Consider the following 21,463-nt stretch of genomic DNA (forward strand, 5'->3'; position numbering starts at 1 on the left):
CCTCGACACTGTAGGATGCTTCTTGGAACTCCAAGATATAAGATTGGGTCCAATAAATACAGCAAAGCCACCACTAGAACGTCTGTCATCAACACAACTTCCACAGTCTGCATTGGTGAATATACTGACTCCAGTAAATCTGGACTTACGAATCCGTAGTCCCGTGTCTAGCGTACCTTTGACATACCTCAGAATATGCTTAACTGCTTCCGAATGAATCTCCGTAGGCTGAGACAGGAACTGGCACACTTTGTTCACGGCAAAGAAGATGTCTGGATGAGTGAGTGTCAGATATTGAAGTGCTCCAACTACACTGTGATACCTGAAAGAATCATCGGTACTCAGCAATGCACCACTATGACGCGAGAGGCTCTTGGATGTGGCAAGTGGAGTGGAAGTGGATTTGCAGTTCTCCATGTTGACGCGATGAAGGAGATCAAGTGCATACTTCTTCTGCGTCAATGTCAGGCCCCCTGAATGAAAAGACGCTTCCAGTCCAAGAAAGTACTCCAGTCGGCCCAAGTCTTTGATGGGAAAACTCGCAGACAAGGACTGCACAAGGCGATCCACCACAGTAGGTGTAGAACCAGCAATCACAATATCATCAACATACACCAGCATGTATATCTGGACAACACCATGTGAAAAGATGAATAAGGACGCATCTTCCTTGGAGGGAACAAAGCCAAGTTGTGAGAGACGCTGACACAGCCGAGCATACCAGGACGCTGCGACTGTTTGAGTCTGTAGATAGACCTTTGGAGTTTGCAGACATGAGAGGGATAACGAGCATCCTCAAAACTAGGGGGCTGCTGCATGTAGAATCTTCGGCCAAAAAACCATGGAGGAAAGCATTACTCACATCAATCTGTCGAAGACTCCACCCGCGGGAGACAGCAAAAGAGAGGACCGGACGAACCGTGGCAGGCTTCACCACGGGGCTGAAAGTATCTCCATAGTCGATCCCTTGCTGTTGAGTAAAACCATGAGCAACAAGGTGAGCTTTGTGCTTGTCAACAGAACCATCCAGTCGATGCTTGGTCTTGAAGATCCACTTGCAGCCCACAACATTAACACCAGGAGGCCGAGGCACCAACACCCATGTGTGCGTATGACAAAGGGAAACAAATTCCTCAGACATGGCGGCACGCCAAGCCGGTTCACCATGAGCATCACGATGAGAAGTGGGTGCGGCGAAGAATGCACGCCGACGAGTGTCGTACCGCACCGTGCCATCCGTGTATGTCTTGGCCTTATGTGTATGATCACGGTGACGGGTGACCATAGTGTGCCCGGGAGCCGCATCATCGGTAGATGGTGGTGGCGAGGACGGAGACCCGACCAGTGGTGTCGCGGCTGAACGATCTTCAGCAGTAGGCGACATGGGCCGGGGAGACGCGTCGGGCCTCACGTCTCAATATATAGATAATCACAATTACAATACCAAGTTGAAACACAGGGTTTAGGGTTTTGCGTGGATGGTTGACATCCAGCCTCATGTCTCAATATATAGATAATCATAATTACAATTACATACGTATACAAATACGTGTATAAGCACTATATACTAGACCCTACTTTACATGATCTTCTCTTTCTCAGAGAGTTTAACACATTATTGTTGTGAGAAAATACATATACGAAAAGAGTAGGGCCCAGAGGCAATGTGCATAGCATTTAAATGGCGTGTCGCATCACCCATGGTCAAGCTAGTTTTGTTAGAAATATGTTGTGGTCTACCCCCTATTCCTCCGCGCTTTTTCGTGGTGCCGCTCACAATCGCATATCCGAGGCTAGGAGGTAAGGACCTTCTTATACTACGTTTCCAAAGAGTCCGCCTCTTATACAGTTATAAGATTCCTAGTCTTTAAACTAGTTTCCGGATAGAGTCCAGATCAAACTACCAACCACGATATAATTTTTCTGTTAGTGGATCATATCCGTCGAGTCCCTGAAGCACGCGACTGTGAGCAACGCGTTATAATAGAGTATAAATTCCTCTAATTATGTAGATCAACATTAGTGCCGTAATCTAATTGCACGATCTAGCTTCTTCCAATTATCAGCGTACCCGGGTAGTCTTTCCAATATATAAAGCATATTGTATTCCACCGATAATTGACCGGCTTCCTTAAGCATGCAACACTTAAGTACATTCCAACAAGAGCAATTCCATGCACAAAACACATGTATAATTCCATATGAGGTATTCCGAATATTAATGATAATAAGTATTTGAATATAGTTGCAGGACGCATAATCCCAACATCTCCCACTTGTCCAAAACGATCATTCAAAAAATTCGTAAACCCATAGCTTGAACATGTTTACCAAATACCACCTGACTAAGTGACTTAGTCAAGGGATCAGCAACCATATCAGTACTAGGTAGAAACTCTAAAGAAACAGACTTAAGTATATTAATTACACCACGTATATAGTGATACCTTCCCTCAATATGTTTGATCTTGCTGTGGAACTTGGGATATCTGGAAACCTTTATTGCAGCCTCATTATCACAATACACCACCACTGGTTTGCTAGCACTTTCAACAATCTTCAAAGTCGAAAGAAATTCCTTCAGCCACTTCCTTCAGCCACACCGCCTCCTTCACAGCTTCTGACGCAGCAATATACTCCGCCTCCATGGAAGATAATGCCACTGAATCTTGCTTCTTACTACTCCAAGATATAGCGCCACCAGCTAATGTAAATAGATACCCACACGTAGACTTCCGGTCATCCAGATCACCCTGCCAATCAGCATCAGTATAGCCCTGCAACTGTAGATCCGTTTGGTTAAAACAGAGTGAATAATCTAGTGTTCCTTGAACATAACGAAGAGCATGCTTAATTTGATTCCAATGCCCAATTCCTGGATTCATTTGATATCTACTCAACACTCCAACAGTATAGCACAAATCAGGGCGTGTGAATAAAATGGCATACATCAAAGATCCCAAGGCAGAAGCATATGGAGTCTTCTCCATTCTCTTCTTTTCCTCGGGAGTTTTAGGACACATCCCCTCACTGAGTTTAATTCCTACAGCCATGGGCACTAAAGCAGGCTTGCAGTTTTCCATAGAGAAACGTTTAAGAACAGATTTTAAATAATTCCTTTCAGACAAACCCAAAGTACCTTTATTCCGATCTCTAAGTATTTCCACTCCTAGAACATAGGAAGCGTTTCCCATATCTTTCATTTCAAATGTAGAAGATAACCAAGTTTTAACTTCTACCAACATTTCCTTACTACTAGAAGCAATAAGTATATCATCAACATAAAGTGACAAGAGTGTAAAATTTCCTCCCACTATTTTAAAATAAATGCAATGATCTCCTTCCATCATAGAAAACCCATATGATGTGATAGCATCATCAAACAAAATATTCCATTGTCGTGAAGTTTGCCTAAGACCATAAATAGATCTATTTAGCTTACACACTTTTCCCTGATTTTCCTTTTCAACAAAACCATCAGGTTGAGACATATAAATCTCTTCCTTCAAATGACCATTCAAGAAGGCAGTTTTAACATCCATTTGATGAAGTTCCAGATCAAAATAAGCAGTCAACGCAGCAATAATACGAATAGAAGTAAATTTTGCTACAGGGGAAAAAATTTCAACAAAGTCAACGCCTTCCTTTTGTGTGTACCCTTTAGCAACCAACCTAGCTTTGTATTTTTCAACATTACCAGAAGCATTCAGTTTCCTTTTAAAAATCCACTTTGATCCAATTGCCTTTCGGTCATTAGGAAGATCAACCAATTCAATTCCCAAACTTTATTTTTTTTTTCATGGAGTATAGTTCCTCACGCATGGCTTCCATCCATAACTTTGATTCTGAACAAGACATGGCATGTTTAAAAGATTTTGGTTCTTCCTCCAAACTAGAAGTTTTAGAGTATACTTCCCCCATAAATACATAATAATCATCAAGGTATTATGGGGCTGCTACATTCCTCCCACTTCTCCTAGGTAAACTAGTTATGGGAGTCTCAACATTTACGTTGCCATCCATTTGGTTTTCCTGATTGTTAGAATCAGTTTCAACATTAGTATCTAACGGGCTTGTCAATAATTCCACTCTCGCACGTTTTGCACGGCGAGGTGTATCTTGATCTAGAAAAATTGCATCTCTACTTTCAATTAACTTCTTCTTCTCTGGATCATAAAATCTATGTCCATTTGAACCAGAAGCATATCCAATAAATATTCCTGGAAAACTCTTAGGTTCCAGTTTTGTTCTTAGTTGACTAGGTACTCTAATCTGTGCATTGCATCCCCACACTGCTAAGTTCAACAATGTAGGTTTCCTCCCTTTCCATAATTCATAAGGAGTAGAACTAACAGATTTAGAAGGTGAATGATTAAGCAAGTAAACAGCAGTATGAAGAGCCTCTCCCCAAAATGATAAAGGAAGATCTGAATATGCCATCATAGACCTAACCATGTCCATTAAAGTTCTATTCCTCCTTTCAGCTACGCCATTTTGCTGAGGAGTATATGGTAAGGTATAATGGTGAATAATTCCATTTTCCTTGCAAAAACCATCTAATATTCCTGATGTGTATTCACCACCATGATCAGTTCTAAGCACCTTGATCTTTTTGTTCAACTGATTTTCTACCTCGGCTTTAAATAACTTGAACATGTCAAAACCTTCCGACTTATGCTTAATTAAGTAAACATAGCCGTATCTAGAGAAATCATCTATAAAAGTAATGAAATAGACCTTCTGCCCAAATGTAGGTATAGGCATCTCACCACAAATATCTGAATGAACAATAGCAAGTGGTTCAGTAGACCTTGAAGCTTTAGGAAAAGGCGCCCTGGTCATTTTTCCTACAACACATGCCTCACAAATGGCGTAGTCTTCCCACTTGAAGTTTAAAAATCCAGAACTAATTAGCCTTTTAATTATGTTCTTTGAGATATGACCCAAACGAAGATGCCAGAGATATGATTCTGAACAATTATTGCTTCCATCTATATTCCTCACTATCGAGTTCTGTTCAGTCACCATACAATCCATCCTATCGATGTCCATAAAATCCTCAATATAGTAGAGACCATAAAATCTATTTCCTGATTGAACTAAATTTCCATTCATCAGTATTTTAACTTTGCCATCTCCAAATAAGACCTTAAAACCTATAGATTCCAGTCTAGAAACAGAGATTAAATTCTTTCTCATGCTAGGGGAATAGACTGTGTCTTTCAAAATTAATTTTCCTCCATCGGGGAGTTTGAGTGTATAATCACCTATGCCCAAGATATCATCTTTTGCAGTTGTTCCTAGATAAATAAATCTAGTTCCTTTCAGTATGGGTTTTAAAGAGGTGAAACCAGCACTATTCCTTGCAATATGCGAAGTGGAACCAGAGTGTACTACCCAATGATCTGAAGCTGAAGTAGTAAACAATGATTCAGAACAAACAAATAGATTGTACGTACCATCAGGAGAAGAGTTATCCTTCTTGTTGCCCTGATGCTTGTCCTGATGCTGCTTCTTAGACTTTTCATCTTGTTTATAAGGCTTCTTATTCTTGCACTCAGTTCTAAAATGCCCATACTCTCCACAACCATGACATCTAAATTTCCTCTTATCAAAACTAGAGTTTGGACCTCTTCCATTATGATCTTCCCAGTTTCTCTTCCTGTTGATTTTGTCCCTCAAATCACCTCCTTGATTCTTCTTCTGCCAACGCCTCCTATCTTCACCAAGGTGTAACTCCTGATGATGTGAGTGTGTCTCTTTACCTTGTGAAGTTTTCCTATCTTCTTCCATGAGCAAATGATGCCTCAAATTGCGCATGTTCAGTAATCTTTCAGAGTGGCAGAATGATATTTTAAATTGTTCCCAAGTGTGCGGAAGTGAGTTCACAGCCACCATTACTTGCACCTCCTCAGAAAAGGGATAGCCATCATTTTTCAATTCCTCATTCAGCACGCACAACTTGTTTAAGTGCTCATTGACAGAAGTAGTATCTGTCATCTTAGACGTCAAGAATCTGTTCAGCAAACTAAGCACTTTGATTAAAGAAACTTCACCAAAATCCTCTTCCAGCCTTCTCATAATTCTGTGTGCAGCAACCTCTGTTTCATATTCACCTGCCAACGAATCAGACATGGAGCCAAGAATAAAAATCCTAGCCTTTTTATTGTCCTTATTCCACTCCTTGAGTTCTTCTGCATAATTATCCTTTTCCTCATCTGAAGCATCATCAGCAGGTTTGTTAGGCTCGGCTGTAGAAATTACATACTCAATATTCTCAGCTGTAAGGAGAAACATCATCTTCCTTTTCCAAACAGTGTAATTTGTGCCATCTAATTTGTAATTCCTGAGCAACTCAGCAAACACGCTATTGGAAGCCATCTATCCACAAATTTCAAAACAGAAAAAATTCCTTTGGTGGTGTTGAACCGGAGCAGCAGTAACAGATGAGAGGCCTGACAAATTCCGAGCAGTCGTTCGTGGATAGCTCGTGTACCTGAGGACTCGTCGAGGTGGATGGCTTGGAGCGGTGACGGGCGGCTGGACGAGAGCTTCCGGCGGAGTGTGGATGGAGATCGGGCCGCCGGCGGAGTCGCTGTCGGCGAGGCGAGAGTGCGGCGCGGCGAGGCGAGAGTGCGGCATGGCGAGGCGACAATGCGGCGCGGCGCGGCGAGGCGACAGTGCGGCACGGCAGGACGACAGTGCGGCCGCGCGAGACGGGAACGGCGAGGCGAGACGAGAAAATCGATCTGGAGCGATTCCTTTGCGGCGGAGCGCACACGAGATCAATCTAATCCAAGTTGGACTTGTGAGCGACTAGTTGACCACAAGCAGAGTACGCAGTGGAATTGTTTTCCGATCGAATCGAGTCATACGACTATTGTCGTTAACCCTAATCCGCTCTGATACCAATGTTAGAAATATGTTGTGGTTTATCCCCTATTTTTCCGTGCTTTTCCGTAATGCCGCTCACAATCGCATATCCGATGCTAGGGGATAGGGACCTTCTTATACTGTGTTTTTAAAGAGTCCACCTCTTATACAGTTATAAGATTCCTAGTCTTTAAACTAGTTTTCGGATAGAGTCCAAATCAAACTACCAACCACGATATAATTTGTCTATTAGTGGATCCTATCCATCGAGTCCCTGAAGCACGCGTCTGTGAGCAACGCGTCATAATAGAGTATAAATTCCTCTAATTATGTAGATCAACATTAGGGCCGTAATCTAATTACACGATCTAGCTTCTTCCAATTATCAGCGTACCCGGGTAGTCTTTCCAATATATAAAGCATATTGTATTCCACCGATAATTGACCGGTTTCCTTAAGCATGCAACAGTTAAATACATTCCAGCAAGAGCAATTCCATGCACAAAACATATGTATAATTCCATATGAGGTATTCCGAATATTAATGATAATAAGTATTTGAATATAGTTGCAGGACACATAATCCCAACAAGTTTTAGGAGAACTATAATCCTCACGGCAAATGTCGCAGCGCGCGTGATCAAGCTAGTATTAGGAGAATTTTAGCCCTCACAACAATAAGCTCACACATATACACTATATTCTTCACTGCGTTGATTTTGTAAGCTACAGCCTTGATGCTAAACCACCACCCAGCTTCTGCAGAAACTTCTGGTCAACCTCTTGAGGTGACATGATCTGAATGGACTTGATGCTGATCACAAACTCCCTGCAGCATCCATGTCAAAAATGTCAGGGTACCCAACCAATAGAATCTTTACCGAAAAAATAATAGAATCTTTCATCATATGTCATATGAACAGTAAAAGAAAAAAGGGCAGTCTCCTAAACTTCCCTTTTAAGGAAATATGCACACATTTGTGTTTCAGTTGTATCAACTGCTGACATTTTAACAGCTTCCAGTTTCTCGGGGAATATTTGAGATCAGGAATCTTGAGAAGTTCATATTGCCATAGGCAGAAAGTTAACGGTGGACTTACTCCCATGGGCCATCACCGAGAAGTAGGAAGTCACCCTCATCATCCTGGTAGAGACACGTCCAACCTTTAGTCTGTCGTTCTTCGAGTTGCCCTTCGATGCCAAACATGTGGGCCAAAGCTTGATATAATTCTCCGTATTCAGAGAACCTACCGATGTCAATGGAGCGGCCTATAGCCCCACGTTTGTGGACCTAAAAAACATAGGTTAAGATAACATGCAGAAGAATGAATGAACACAACAAAGAAAGCATATGGTCAAGAGATCACGGCTCATTAATAGAACAATACCCATGTTTGGCATCATAGGCATAATATCCAACTGTCTAAAGCTAATAGAACAATACCCATGCAACAATGTTTAAGAAGGACACTACACTATCATTTGGCTGAGCTAAATTCACCCATACCCGCTCTCATTTAAATGGTTTGGGCCAGGTCAACAGTTGGCGTGGCCCAAAGATGAATGGACCACCACCACAAATTGAAGATCTTCATAGGAGTAAGGATATTATGCCTAAATACTTGCCTATATCTGACCATACATACAACCGTCATCTTACTACATATCCTGATAGTCCTTATATGATGGATATTAGAAAATTACAGTTCCAAACTTTTTTTTTTGCGGGGGCACAGTTACAAACTTTGATAACTAGCCAGAGCATAACTTAGTTTTGACATGATGATTATGTGCATAAATATGTCCTGATAGTCCTTATATGATGGATATCTATTCTAACATTTGGAGGAGGCTCTGCTTCATAATAAATCAGCATTACAGTGCAGTGGTCAGAAATGCACTTCTGTTTCTCAGTAATGCCTCACAAATTACTCATTATGCATTAGGAAACATACACTGCTTGAAAAAACATATTGTCTAGAGGAAAGAGCAAACCTTAATGAGTGGCATCCTCTGGCAAAGGGGCAAGGCGCCGAGAATTTCTGTTCAACAATCAACAAGGCGGCATCGTTAATTAGAGAATCGATGGGACTCCAAGCCATATCTGATGACAAAATGACAGAAACCATGCAAACCGACATTTCCCGACGAGCATCCTCTCTTTGCATTCTGTAGTTGAGATACGATTTTGACACTTGGCAAACTCAAGTGCAGTTACCAGCAAGACTAGTGTTTCCATACCCTCTGCCCAAACTGCCACTCCTGGTTACTACTTGGATCCATGGCTCGACTAAAATTATCCAAAGCGGGGTTTCACTCTTTAGAAAAGATACCTAGTACTTATATTTGGCTTCACATCTTAGCTCATCAACAATCGCTACAAGTATTGGCGCAAGTCAATTTCAAGCACACATGAGATATTTTTGTCTAAGCTCATCTCACGCAAGTGTTTTGCGCGTTGGTACAACCCCTTTAAAAGTTTGCATGAATCTTATAAAGATACTTTAAAAGGTTATCGTCATATTAGCCTGCAAACGTATGAGTAGATTGATTTGTAGACAAAAGACTATATTATCTCTTTTTTGTTAAAGGGGTACCTTCTAGTAATCACCACCTTTTAATCTGAATCGAAACCTGTAAACTTTTCTAGGGCACGCAATTAAGAAAAAACTTCTTTATTTTCTCGTAGAGCAATCAACGAAAACTGACTGTATCGGATCATACCCCCAACGAACCCCATATCGTTGCCTTGCTACATCAATCCGAAGCAGTGCAGTTTAGCTCAACCTGAGGATCCGGGGCGTAGGAACCCTGCCCAGATCATCCCAATCCGGAGGCGCTCGAGGTTTCCCCGCCACCTAAAAAGGGGAATGGACCGAGGGGAAATGGAGGAGCGATGGCTGGGGGAGGGACGAGGTTTCTCACCTGACCTGACCACGGGCGGGCGGAGGGCGGAGGAGCCGGAGAGCAGTGGTAGTGGTGGTTTGGTACAGGACAACAGATCAAGTGATCAACCGGCTCTGCGGTGCGCGTAGAGGGGGGTAGGGGCCAGCTCTCACCGCACCCAGCAACGCGGTAGGCGAACGAGCACACGACAGGTGCAGCTGTTTGTTGGCGTCCGCATCGGTCAAATCAGCATACAGAATTATTGGTTCCCTCGTCACTCGTCAGCCCAGGTCAGACACGATGTAACTTAAAAAATAAACCAAATTCATAGAAAAGTTTATCAGAAGTTTTTCTGAGGTCAAACAATCAAAGTTTTACTTTGCGTATGAGGTTTGTCTGAAATCAAACAATCAAAATTTTAATCAAGTTCGTAGAAACGTTTATCAACATTCACAACAAAAGGTGTGAATGTTATATTGTGACATGGCAAAATTTCTACATGTGAGGGCCCCGCTCTCACCTCACCGCACCCAACAGCGCGGTAGGCGAACAGGCACACGACACGTGCTCTAGTTTGTTGCCGTCCGCATCGGTCAAATCAGCGTACAGAGTTATTGGTTCCCTCGTCACTCTACGATATACTCCCTCCGTCTGAAAAAATTTGTTCTAAATTTGTCCCTTAAATGGATGTATGTATCTGTATATACGTACTTGTGAAAATAAATCGGTTTTTCTTAAACACCGGCCCTACTTTCTTTTTTTACTTCGTACATTAGGTTTGTCTGAGGCAGAACTATTGAAAATTTGACCAAGTTTATAAAAAAGTTTATCGACATTCTTAATACGAAATCGATACTATTAGATCCATCATAAAATAGTAGGCTAGCCCTGGAAGCGGATTAGGAGCACTCGGGTGCTCCACCCCCCTATATTCAAAAATAATTTAATAATTCAAAAAAAGCCAAAAAAATGTTGGATATATTTTTGAACGAAATATGACTAGGTATTGTACTCATATAAAATGTTTGGCCAAGGAATAATTCTCGTTGACTTCAGGACAAAAAAACAAATTTATGACGATAATATAGCATGAATAGTACTTGTATCTAGTATTTTTTAAGAAATCTTTAACCCCAAATACAATAAAAGTCATTTCCTATTTAAATCTTTTTATACGAATGCAATACCTGGTCATGTTTGATTCCATAAAAAATTCCAGGATTTTTTTGATTTTTTGTGAATTATTAAATTATTTTTGAATATAGAAGGGCATAGCACTCGAGAGCTCCTATGCATTCTCGGCTAGCCCTGTGGTTTAATGGCTATAGGATTGAAGAGCTAGCCCTGCCAGTTTTTTTAGCGAAAACCTTCATGGCGGGTTTATTCATTATTAGGCAAAAAAAATCGTTCCATAAGACAGCCACAAGAAAATTAGGAGAATCCTCTTACCACAGAAGAGGGTTAAGCTCCGACTTACTAGCTAAAACATGTGTCGCCATATTGCCTTCCCTAAAACAAAACTCGAACGAAACATCACTGAGCTCATGACAAACATGACAAAGGAAGAAGCAATCATAGTACTAGATCGCTGCCGCGGGCCCAAGAGAATGGCCACCATGTTTTATAATCTCAATCACCTCCATGCAATCGGAGTTCACTATAATCATGTTGCACCCCATGGCTAGCCCTGCAAGTTTACAACAGGGTGACCAAACGAACAAGGGATAGGCGGAGTGTCTACGATGCTCTATCCGATGGAGCTTGGGCTCGTGATGTTGGGCCGTCAATGGACGCGGCAGCCGTAGAGCATCTTCAGCCGCGTCTCCGACAAGGTCCCCTAGGCGATTTTTCAGCCGCCGATGTCAAAAAATCGATCCAGTCGCGTCCCCATGGGCTCAATTTTCGCCGGCTCGAGTCGAAATTGGTGCCGACGGATCCAACCCGACCCCGGCGAGCTGGGGGCGCTCGGGGGCGCCCGGCGAATCGTTTTTGACGTGAAAGAGCCGCGGGCCCTCTTTGCCAGTGACTTGTCTCGCTTCTCGTCGCTTCGTCGTCCTCATAGCCTCATTTTCCGCGGCGAATCAATGCCAAAGCTGCCGCGCCGGTCAGCCTCCGCCGCTGATGCCTCATGGGCGGCGCAATGAAGGCAATGACGACGCGCGTCCCCGCGCATGCCATGCGTAACGCGGCGCCAAACGTGTGTGCGGCGCCTCCGCCTATATAAGCCGACCCCCAGCGCGCCAGTGGCACGCACAGAGTCTCCACCGCCGATGCGTCCTCTCTCCCCTTCCTCCTTCTCCCCTCGCCGTCCCTGGTTCAAAGAAATGGCCGAACGCTTCCCAGGTGACGGCGCGGCGGCGAATGGCTTCGGCCGCCGTCACCTTCACGAGGACGAAGCCCGGCTCCTCTTCGAGGCCGAGTACCCGGTCCCGCCGGACATGCGGGTGCCCGGGGCGTGGAGAATCAGCGCCGGCGGGGTCCCGGTGCCACCACCACCCACCGGGGCGGCGCAGCGTGCGGAGATCGCGCGTATCCGCGCCTCCCTATCGCGAGCGGCGAGGGAAGGGCCACGGTATGTCCCGGACAGCCCGCTCTAGGAGCCTTACTTCCGCCACCGCCACGCCGAGCAGCTCGAGGCCACCAACGGCGTCGTGCCCTCCGGCAGACTCAACTCCGAGGGGCGGCGCCGATGGTGGGGCGTGCCCGGCCGCATGCTGGAGGCCGTCCTCGAGTACATCGAGGGCGGCAACACGCCGAGGCTGGAGTACCCGGAGCCCCCGTCCTTCTCTCGCCGCCGTGGGAGCTCGTGGGCGCCGAGGCGCATGGACCCCGGGGCGTCCTCCTCCTCGTCCGGTCGGTCAGGTGGCTCTCCCTGCCTCCGCCCCGTCAAGCCGAAGCCCCAGGACGACACGCCTGTCAGCCGGTGCACCTGCAGCTCCGGTGTCCGCATCGCCGACTCCGCCCCCGCCTCGGACTGTCACGTCTTCGTCGCGCCCAAACCAGAGCTCAGCATCCCCCCGGAGTACGAGGAGATAGCCCGGCGCGGCTTCTCCGATGCGGACGCCCTATGGTGGGCGCGCGACGACTACCTCCGGACTAAGATGGCCCGGCAGACCCGGGCCCTGGAGGAGATCGCCGCCCGCAAGCGTGGGCGCGAGGACGAGCACGGCGTCGTGATCCCCGACAGCGACGACGACGAGGACGCCGCCGGACCGTCCAACCCGCCGCGCCAACTGGGGGAGGGTTGCAGCAGGGACGGCGGCCGCGGCGGAGGCGGCGACGACGACGACAACGACAACGACGACGACGACGACAGCGACTACACGCGGTTCTACAGCCTCCTCGGCATGTAGAACTGTAAGGGCGGCGGGCGGCGAGGAGCGGCGAGGCGAGCGAGACGGCGGGCGGGCCTAGTAGTGTATTTTTTTTCTTTTTGTAAAATATTTTAAATATGTATGAGTGGGCGTGTTTGTGCCGTGTTTGGTTGAATTTGGTTTGAAGTCGCCGAAATATGTATGAACTCGCAGAAATGGTTGAATTTACGCCATGTTTGTGCCGCAATTTAATTTTCAAAAAATTCCGTGGACGTCGCGACTGGGTGGCATCACGTCCCCAGCGCGCGTTTTGCACCGGTGCATCTCCAGGGGCAATTTTTAGCGCCTCCTGGAAGGCCAACGGCTGGAGATGATCTTAACGCAATTCCTACACCTTTGGCCGCTCATGGCCGGGATTGTTCTGGACCCGCAGCAAAGGGATACCATTGCTTGGTAATGGGAGAAAGGAGGCTGGTTTATGGCCAAGTCTGAATACGCGGCCAAGTTCACGACTATGGAGGTGTCGCCCACTACTTCGTTCACTTGGGTGGAGTGGGGGCATACATACATGTAATAACAACATGTAAACCCAGTTGCGACGGGGCTCTTTCCCATCTCTTTTATAATACTCCCTCCATTTTAAAATAAATGACTCAACTTATATACTAACTTTAGTATAAAGTTTTTTTTTTGCGGGTAACTTTAGTATAAAGTTAATATAAAGTTGAGTCACTTATTTTAGGACGGAGGGAGTAATACACATGAGAAAAACAAGATAACCGCATCAATGAGCAGGGTATTATGTAGTATATATGATTTATAATACCACTCTTGAGAAAACCATGATATGCATATTTGATTGCAATATAGGGAGTATTATGAAATATAATGTGGATGGAACATACAGCATCCGAAAACACATGTAATTTACTCATGTTGGTTGGATGTACTATACTGTAGAAATGCTTTCGTTTTGGAAAGATGATACCGTTGGAAACCCTAACAGACTTCCTAACTTGGAATGCTAACAAATACTCCCGTCCGAAATTACTTGTTGGAGAAATGAATATATTTCTCTGACAAGTATTCCTAGACGGAGGGAGTACAAAGATTACCAGGCCAGCATGATGATCATACTCGTTGGAATGTACCGATAGATTAAATTTGTCTCGTTGGGTCTTAGTTCTAGGGTCTAACGAACTGTTGAATAATATACTTTACCCTGGAGTGTGTTCTGATATTTACCATTGGCATGATTAAATTTAGAGTTGTTGCCAGAAAATAAAATTGATACCCCACACGGAATAACAAAAATACATTGTATAATTGCATTGACTACTTATCACAAAAAGAAATCACATTGATTACTATAGAGAACTTAGTAATGCTATTATTACTTTGTCAGCCTAACAGGTACAAGACCAGAGCAGGTTTCAAGTCATTGCCACGCACAAGTATGAAAAGTAAAATAGACTTCTCTGAAATCATTCAAACATCAGCACAGATAACATGGCGCGAGATCGCATCAGCGAAAATGCGTATATACCCCATCTCTGGGTACATGGCATCAAACTGGCTACAGACTAATTTAGCTACTCAGTGCTATGGATAGCCGCAAGACTTCAAAAATTTAGGCTACCCCACCTCTGGGTACATGCCAACGACTGAATATTGCAAGATAACCAAAACTTCTTCGGCCAATGCTGAATCCTGCTAATGATTTGCTACAAAGACGCACCACTTGATTTATAGGATGCAGCGTTTCCATCGCCGATTCAAGTATGCCGTTCCATGAACTTCTCAATCGCCACAGAGAAGGCACCAAAACCCACGCACCCGATACATGTAGCTTGAGGGCCACCTGCAAGAAAAATACCAGTTCCATTAGGGAGGATGAAATATCAAATTGGGCTGCATAACCAATAACAGTATAACAACTTGCTAGTGGTGCTAGAGTGCTTTGCTAATTGTTATCCACGCTTCTCTCGTCCTCATTATTATTATTTACTGCTTTATTAGCTAGCAAAAAAATGATTCAAAATAAGCAATCACAACTTTGGCTAAGCAGTAAAGAATCAAGGGGTAGACAAGGCAAGTGGTCAAAACACCATAACAGAATGCTGGCCTGGCACACCGACTACATGATGAGTATCTATAAGCTCCCGAATACAGTAAGAAGTATAGCATTGGTTAAACTATCTGAAATCTCATAACAGAGAATGTGGGACACAAACTGCTAGCCTGACGCACCGACTACATGATGAGTACGACTGCCCTTCAACTTGCCCTAGTAGAACCAAACTACTTTTAGAGTGAGTTTACTCCCATTCTTACAGTCAAAAAGAAATGTCGGCCCATCCACCTCAAGCCAGCCTAAAACATCTCTAACGATTGCAGATAGGGAAATTCTCTTAGGAGCATAAGTCGATCCATTGTAAAAATTATGTTGGTTCTCATCCACAGTTATTTACAAGAAGACGTACCTTTTGCGGCTAAAGCCCCTCCTGTGACACAGCCAGCTACTGCCGAATTGGTAATGTCATGCTTTGCCCGAGCCTGACAGGATATGACCATTCGAAGCGTCCAAATAAGTATGTTTTTACAGAAATGCTCATAAATGGAATGAAAAAAAATGTCACGCTGCACCTACCTTCTCTACGACGCATTCAGCTGCAGAGAAAATCAAGCCCATCACTGCAAAGGTCTTAGCATGGCTCATACTTTTCCTACCCATCTGTTTTGCCTGGTAGACTATTTGTTGCCTTGCTGTCATCTCCTCTGACATTATCGGATTTTCCAAAGCTCCAAAAAACAGTCCCATAAGTACACCAAGACCACCACCTATTGAATGAAAGCAATGCAGTTAATAACAGATGTGCATACTCCATAAGTCCATTTTATGAAACATTATGCACTTGTAAGTGAGCCCCATGTGGGATAAGCCCATAGCTGATGCTCTAAGTAGTTTAGCATGACGCAAAATGATTGACAAGCATAGAAGCACAAGCCAGTAGCCAACAACTCAACATGACTTCTAAGTTAGTATAGGACGGAGTATCCAGCCACTGACTATTGGCTGTTGTCTTAAGGATACCAACTGTCAAACTATAGGAAATACTGATAGTTTGGTAATACATAAAATAGAGTGCACGGTATCAACATCACTGATTCTATCCTCTAAACGTTAACAAACAAATCATTAAGCAGGGCAAAATCAGACAATAAATACTTTAACATCGCAGGCCTTTGCCATGTTCTAGATTCAATGACAATATCAACAAGTTGTTGGAAAGCTACATATACTGCACAAGTGAACTAGTACTCACACGTGGACGCACATACACACACAATGCTATAGCATTAGATCCGATGTTTAGTTTCTTCATTTGAAGCAGAAGAAACAGCAGATCATGGAATGAATGGATCAGAGCAAACTTTTTTTAGGAGACAACTGGATGAACCACACCTGCTCTGATCGATTTTATTCACGCAGCAAAAACTGTACAATCAAGCATGCAAACAGAGGAAGGCACATACCCAATGCTAAAAGGAACAACACTAGGAAACCAGGAGATAAGATGGCCAACATCCAAGGCAGAGGAAATGCAAACCTTCCAAAGGTCAGATTGGTTGCGAATAACACTAGGAAAGGCCACAACATCAGTGTTGACATGATCAAACACCAAGCCATTACCAGCATGGCTGCGATGTATGTCTATTGCATTATACTTCTTGCAGCATTGACATGAAAAGGATTCAGAGAGGCGCACTGCCAAACAGCAACCTTTCTAAAGCTGTACAAAAATATTCAGATTATTGCTCAAAAATTAGAAAAACTGGCAGACCAACCTTCACTAAACGCCAACCTTGCTATTTTCTGCACATCACGCTGTATGCCTATGGCACAATGTTGTAGCTACAACAGATAACGATTGTGCATTGTTAAGCAGCAACCTTTCTAATGCTCTACCAAAACCCTTTTCAGACTACTTGAAACTTTATCCAACCACTTTCTGAATACTTGACCATCTGACATGTAGAGAAACTCTCAATCTTTAATTCTTTGAAAGGTAATAATACTACGTGTGTTATGGCCGGCATATACTACAGCCCAGGCAGTTAGGGGCCTGGCCCAGTTATCGTATTTGGAGATTATATAAACTCATGTAAGGACTCATTTGAAGTTAAGCAGAAGCAAACATATTTGCTCGGCTTCCTGAAGGGAGCTGGGAGACCTAACCCTAGCCGCCGCCTCCCGCGCCCTCTCTCTCGCGCGCGCGACGGCGCCCCGGCGCCGGCGACCTCGCCTTCCTCCATGCCAAGCCCCCTTCCACCCCTACAACCTACGAGCTAGACCCGGTAGGAACCCAGCTCCTACCAATCTGGTATCAGGTGTCTCAGGCTCGATCATGTCCGCGCCACCGCCCACCCCCTCCCTTCCGCCGCCGATCGCCTCTTCGTCGCCGATGACCGCGGCCAGCACGCCGTCCCTGACCGGGCCGGCCTCCTCCGCCGCCTGGACGCCACCCGCGCCCGCCCCTGCCGTGCTCACCCCGGAGGAGATGACGGCGGCGCTCCGGGACCTGACTCAGGTGGTCCAGGGCATCTGCACCTTCCTCGCGGGGCACTATGGGTTGCAGGCCTGCAGCCGCCCGCCCCCATCACCACCATCCCGGGGCCGCAGCAGCTCCCGTGGCAGCCGCCCCCACCAGCGACCTCGGCGCATCCATCATGCCACTGCCGCAGCGGCAGCAGCCGCCGCCACCACTGGCGATCTCGGGGCCGGGCCTTCCGTCGACGGCGCCCGGGGTGCCCATCCACCAGGTCCTTTTCCCCCGTCGCCATCTCGGCTACCGGCCTGGCTCGTCGGATCCATCGAGCTTGTCTACACGATGGCTTCAGGACAGCCACACGTGCTGTCACCGCCGGTGCCGCCCCCGATCATGCAATTCGGCGGGTCCTCGGGTGCCGCGGGTCCCTACAATGGTGTGGACGGGCCCCTTTTCCATGGCAGTACTCTGCAGCCCGCACACTCGACGCCGTCGCACGGATGACACATACCCGCCCGTCGTCCACGCTCAGCCACCGCCGAGATTCTCCAAGCTGGAGTTCGCGACCTACGACGGCACCGTCGACCCCCTGAATTGGCTCAACCAATGCGACCAATTTTTCAGGGGGCAGCGCATGCTTGCGTCCGACCGCACCTGGATCGCCTCCTATCATCTCCGAGGCGCCGCCCAGACGTGGTATTACGCCCTCGAGCAGGACGAGGACGGCATGCCACCATGGGAGCATTTCCGCGATCTGTGCCTCTTGCGCTTCCGTCCGCCTACACGCAGGAGCCATCTGGCGGAGCTTGGGGGCCTTCCGTTCCTCACCACAGTGCAAGACTTCGTCGACCGCTTCCAGGCACTGGCGTGCCACGCCCACGGTGTTTCGGCTCGTCAGCGGGCTGAGCTCTTCGTCGGCGGCCTACCGGACCACATCCGCGTGGACGTGGAGATGCGCGGGCCACAGGACCTCCAAACGGCCATGTACTACGCTCGCGTGTTCGAGCGCCACGCGGTGGCCATCCAGCAGGCGTCACCGCCCCGGGCCGCTGGGCCGCCACCCTGGCCGGAAGTTCCCGCGCAGGGTCGGCCTGCTCAGGCTTCCGTGGCGCCCCTCGCCGTGACAGCGGCGCGCCCGTTCCGCCGGCTCACCCCGGCCGAGCAACTCGAACGTCGCCGCCAAGGGTTGTGCTTCAACTGCGACGAGCCCTACGTGCCCGGACACGTCTGCCCGCGACTCTTCTACCTGGAGGTTGCGGACTACATTGAGGAGGACATCGCCGCCGCGGGGCTCGGCGACCTGCCCGCCCCAGCTGACGCGGAGGTGTTTGGCGCCCGTTGATCACCTCGAGGAATTCCACAAGCGCTTCCCCACCCTTCCAGCTCGAGGACGAGCTGTTTGTGCAGGCGGGGAGAGATGTTATGGCCGGCATATACTACAGCCCAGGCAGTTAGGGGCCTGGCCCAGTTATCTTATCATTATTAGAGGCTTAGCCCAGTTATCATATTTGGAGATTATATAAACTCATGTAAGGACTCGTTTGAAGTTAAGCAGAAGCAATCATATTTGCTTGGCTTCCTGAAGGGAGCCGGGAGACCTAACCCTTGAGCCCTCTCTCTCTCTCTCTCTCTCTCTCTCTCTCTCTCTCTCTCGTGACGGCGCCCCAGCGCCGGCGACCTCGCCTTCCTCCACGCCAAGCCCCCTTCCACCCCTACAACCTACGAGCTAGACCCGGTAGGAACCCAGCTCCTACCAACGTGTTAAGTACCGGAATTTAATTGGGTTGATTTCATGACCCCAACTTTACTTCACGAATCACTACAAAAACTTAGACCCCAACTCTCCCAGGCAAATTCACTTGAAACAAAGGTATTTCCCTCAATAACAAAAAAAAAGTTGAAACAAAGGCACCTCCATTATGCACTATCACATGCCACTTCGCATGAAGGATCATCAAGACGGGATCAAAGAAGTGTTTTTTATTGCCACCAAAGATTTTGAGCAGCTAGAGTAACTAATTAACAGTAGACAGTTGTACAAGTGAGTACAAACGAATCAGCATATGAACATATTTAAGTTCTTAAGCTCGAAATAAATTTAAGTTCATCTCTTGCAGAGCTGGCATTGTTTTATTTGTAATTCTTCAGGTGAAGAGCTAACCATCTAAAGAATGAACAACCACATCCATGTGACACCATCCAGAAACTCTGATTGCATGGCATTTGAGCAAGATCATGGAGACATATTAACTTGGCATTTTAGCATAATTCAATTACAGAGTTGTATAATGCGCCCTGGTAGTACAATTTGCTCAGTAACCGAATAGCACTAACCATATACTGTACATAGTATTAAGAGATTTGAGTTGGAGGTGGTGAGTAACGTTACCCATGACTCCACTGAGGACGCTCCGGACGGCGCAGTTGTTCATCATCTCCTGCCCCTTGATCTCCTCCGGCGTTGGCAGCTGGAGCGGCTGCACCGCAGCACTCTGGCTGGCCGCATCGCCGCCAGCGGATGGCTCCGGCGAAGCCATCTCACAGTCTGATCTCCCCCTCCCGGTAGTACGACGGTGGAGCTAGCTGCGGGCCGTGAGGATCACTGGAAAGGCGATGAATGGGATTGGAGAAGAAGCCGAGCGCTGGCTACTTGTCCTGCTCGGCTTTCCTTTCTTTTCCTCCCCTCCAAGAAAAGAGGCGGCGGTAAGGGAGGCAGGGGAAGGGGATCCCGGTGGCGCCTGCCTCTTCCCGCTACCGGAGGACGCAAACGTACTCTCGGGAGTACGCTGTCGTGTCCCCTTATCAGCAAGACCTGCAAAACATGAATCTGTGGTTAGTATGGCGGGATGGAGGGGCTGCGCCGGCTCGCGCGGGAGAGGAAAGATGGCTGCAGGGGAAGGAAAGGGGCGGCGGCCGCGGGGGCCTGAAGATCCTCCGCCGTGGGAGAGAGGACGAGGAGGAGGAGGAGGGCCAGCGAGTGGGGAACCATACCTGAGCCGCCGCCGCCGCCGCCTGAAGCTTCTCGCGCGGCGAGGAAAGGCCAGGTCTCCCTCGAGCCTGTGTCCCAGCGGCCCCAAGTTTTGCGGAGGAGGGCCAAGTCGACCCAAATCGGAGGCACATTCGAAGGGGGATGCTATTTGGCGAACGTTCGCCAGCAAAGTTTCAATCAGAAGCACTCATCTTAAAGCACGAGCAACAGCCACGTCACTTTTCTTCTCGTTGATGTGCGTTGTGGAGAGAGCCTCAGCCATCTTTATTTGTAAAGGTTTCAGTTGCTAGCGGATTTCACGGCACCGATAGGAATTTTATAGAAATAAAAAAATTATAGAAAGTGAGATGACATGTATGTCAATACCTATAGAGAAAGAGATGTCATTTGGTACATAGGATAGGATTTTTTTACATTAAGTCTAGGCTAATGTTTTTTTTCTCCAAAACGTGGAGGATTGATTCCTATCCTACATAGGAATAAGAATCCATTCCTACAAACCAAAGGGCTTTAAAGGATTTTTTTTCTTTTCTTTTGTAAATCCTATCCTATAGAATTCCTACAAAAATCTTACACAGCAAAAGAGGCCTTACATTGTGTGAGGGAGTAAAAAAAATAGAATAAGTGTGATTGGTGCTTTATATATAAAACGGAGCGAAAGTCTTTTTCCATAAAAGAATAGAGTGAGTCATTGGAACACTTGGGGAACATTTCGAAAAGGCTACAACTAAACTCGGTGCACTTGCAAAAACATCAAAGGCAACTAGGAAAAGGTCTTCCTCCCCTCGACCTTCACCGGTGAGGTCGTGGATTCATCTCCTCTTTGACTGCCGCTCTAGTGACCGGTGGCA

General features: G+C 46.5%; 2 protein-coding genes across 4 annotated transcripts; both read right to left on the reverse strand.

The window, feature by feature from the left end:
* Positions 1-7,384: 7,384 nt before the first annotated feature.
* Positions 7,385-9,980, reverse strand: LOC123130351 (auxin response factor 5). 3 transcript variants are annotated; one of them, XM_044550267.1, is made up of 4 exons: positions 9,799-9,980; positions 8,869-8,915; positions 7,974-8,164; positions 7,385-7,702 (listed from the first exon to the last, which is right to left on the reverse strand). In XM_044550267.1, the coding sequence occupies exons 2-4, from the start codon at positions 8,881-8,883 to the stop codon at positions 7,600-7,602; spliced, it is 309 nt and encodes a 102-aa protein (XP_044406202.1). In that variant the 5' UTR covers positions 8,884-8,915; positions 9,799-9,980; the 3' UTR covers positions 7,385-7,599. The 3 variants fall into 3 exon arrangements, with proteins under 3 accessions (XP_044406202.1, XP_044406200.1, XP_044406201.1); XM_044550265.1 differs by having other exon boundaries at positions 9,661-9,861; XM_044550266.1 differs by lacking the exon at positions 9,799-9,980 and adding an exon at positions 9,598-9,628.
* A 4,461-nt stretch (positions 9,981-14,441) lies between these two features.
* Positions 14,442-20,749, reverse strand: LOC123132197 (mitochondrial import inner membrane translocase subunit TIM22-4). The gene is made up of 5 exons (XM_044551966.1): positions 20,615-20,749; positions 20,013-20,435; positions 15,724-15,914; positions 15,557-15,629; positions 14,442-14,934 (listed from the first exon to the last, which is right to left on the reverse strand). Exons 2-5 carry the CDS (start codon positions 20,158-20,160, stop codon positions 14,849-14,851), a joined length of 498 nt encoding a protein of 165 aa, XP_044407901.1. The 5' UTR covers positions 20,161-20,435; positions 20,615-20,749; the 3' UTR covers positions 14,442-14,848.
* Positions 20,750-21,463: the final 714 nt, after the last annotated feature.

Source organism: Triticum aestivum, chromosome 6A (genome assembly GCF_018294505.1).
Source record: "Triticum aestivum cultivar Chinese Spring chromosome 6A, IWGSC CS RefSeq v2.1, whole genome shotgun sequence".
Lineage (NCBI taxonomy): Eukaryota > Viridiplantae > Streptophyta > Magnoliopsida > Poales > Poaceae > Triticum > Triticum aestivum.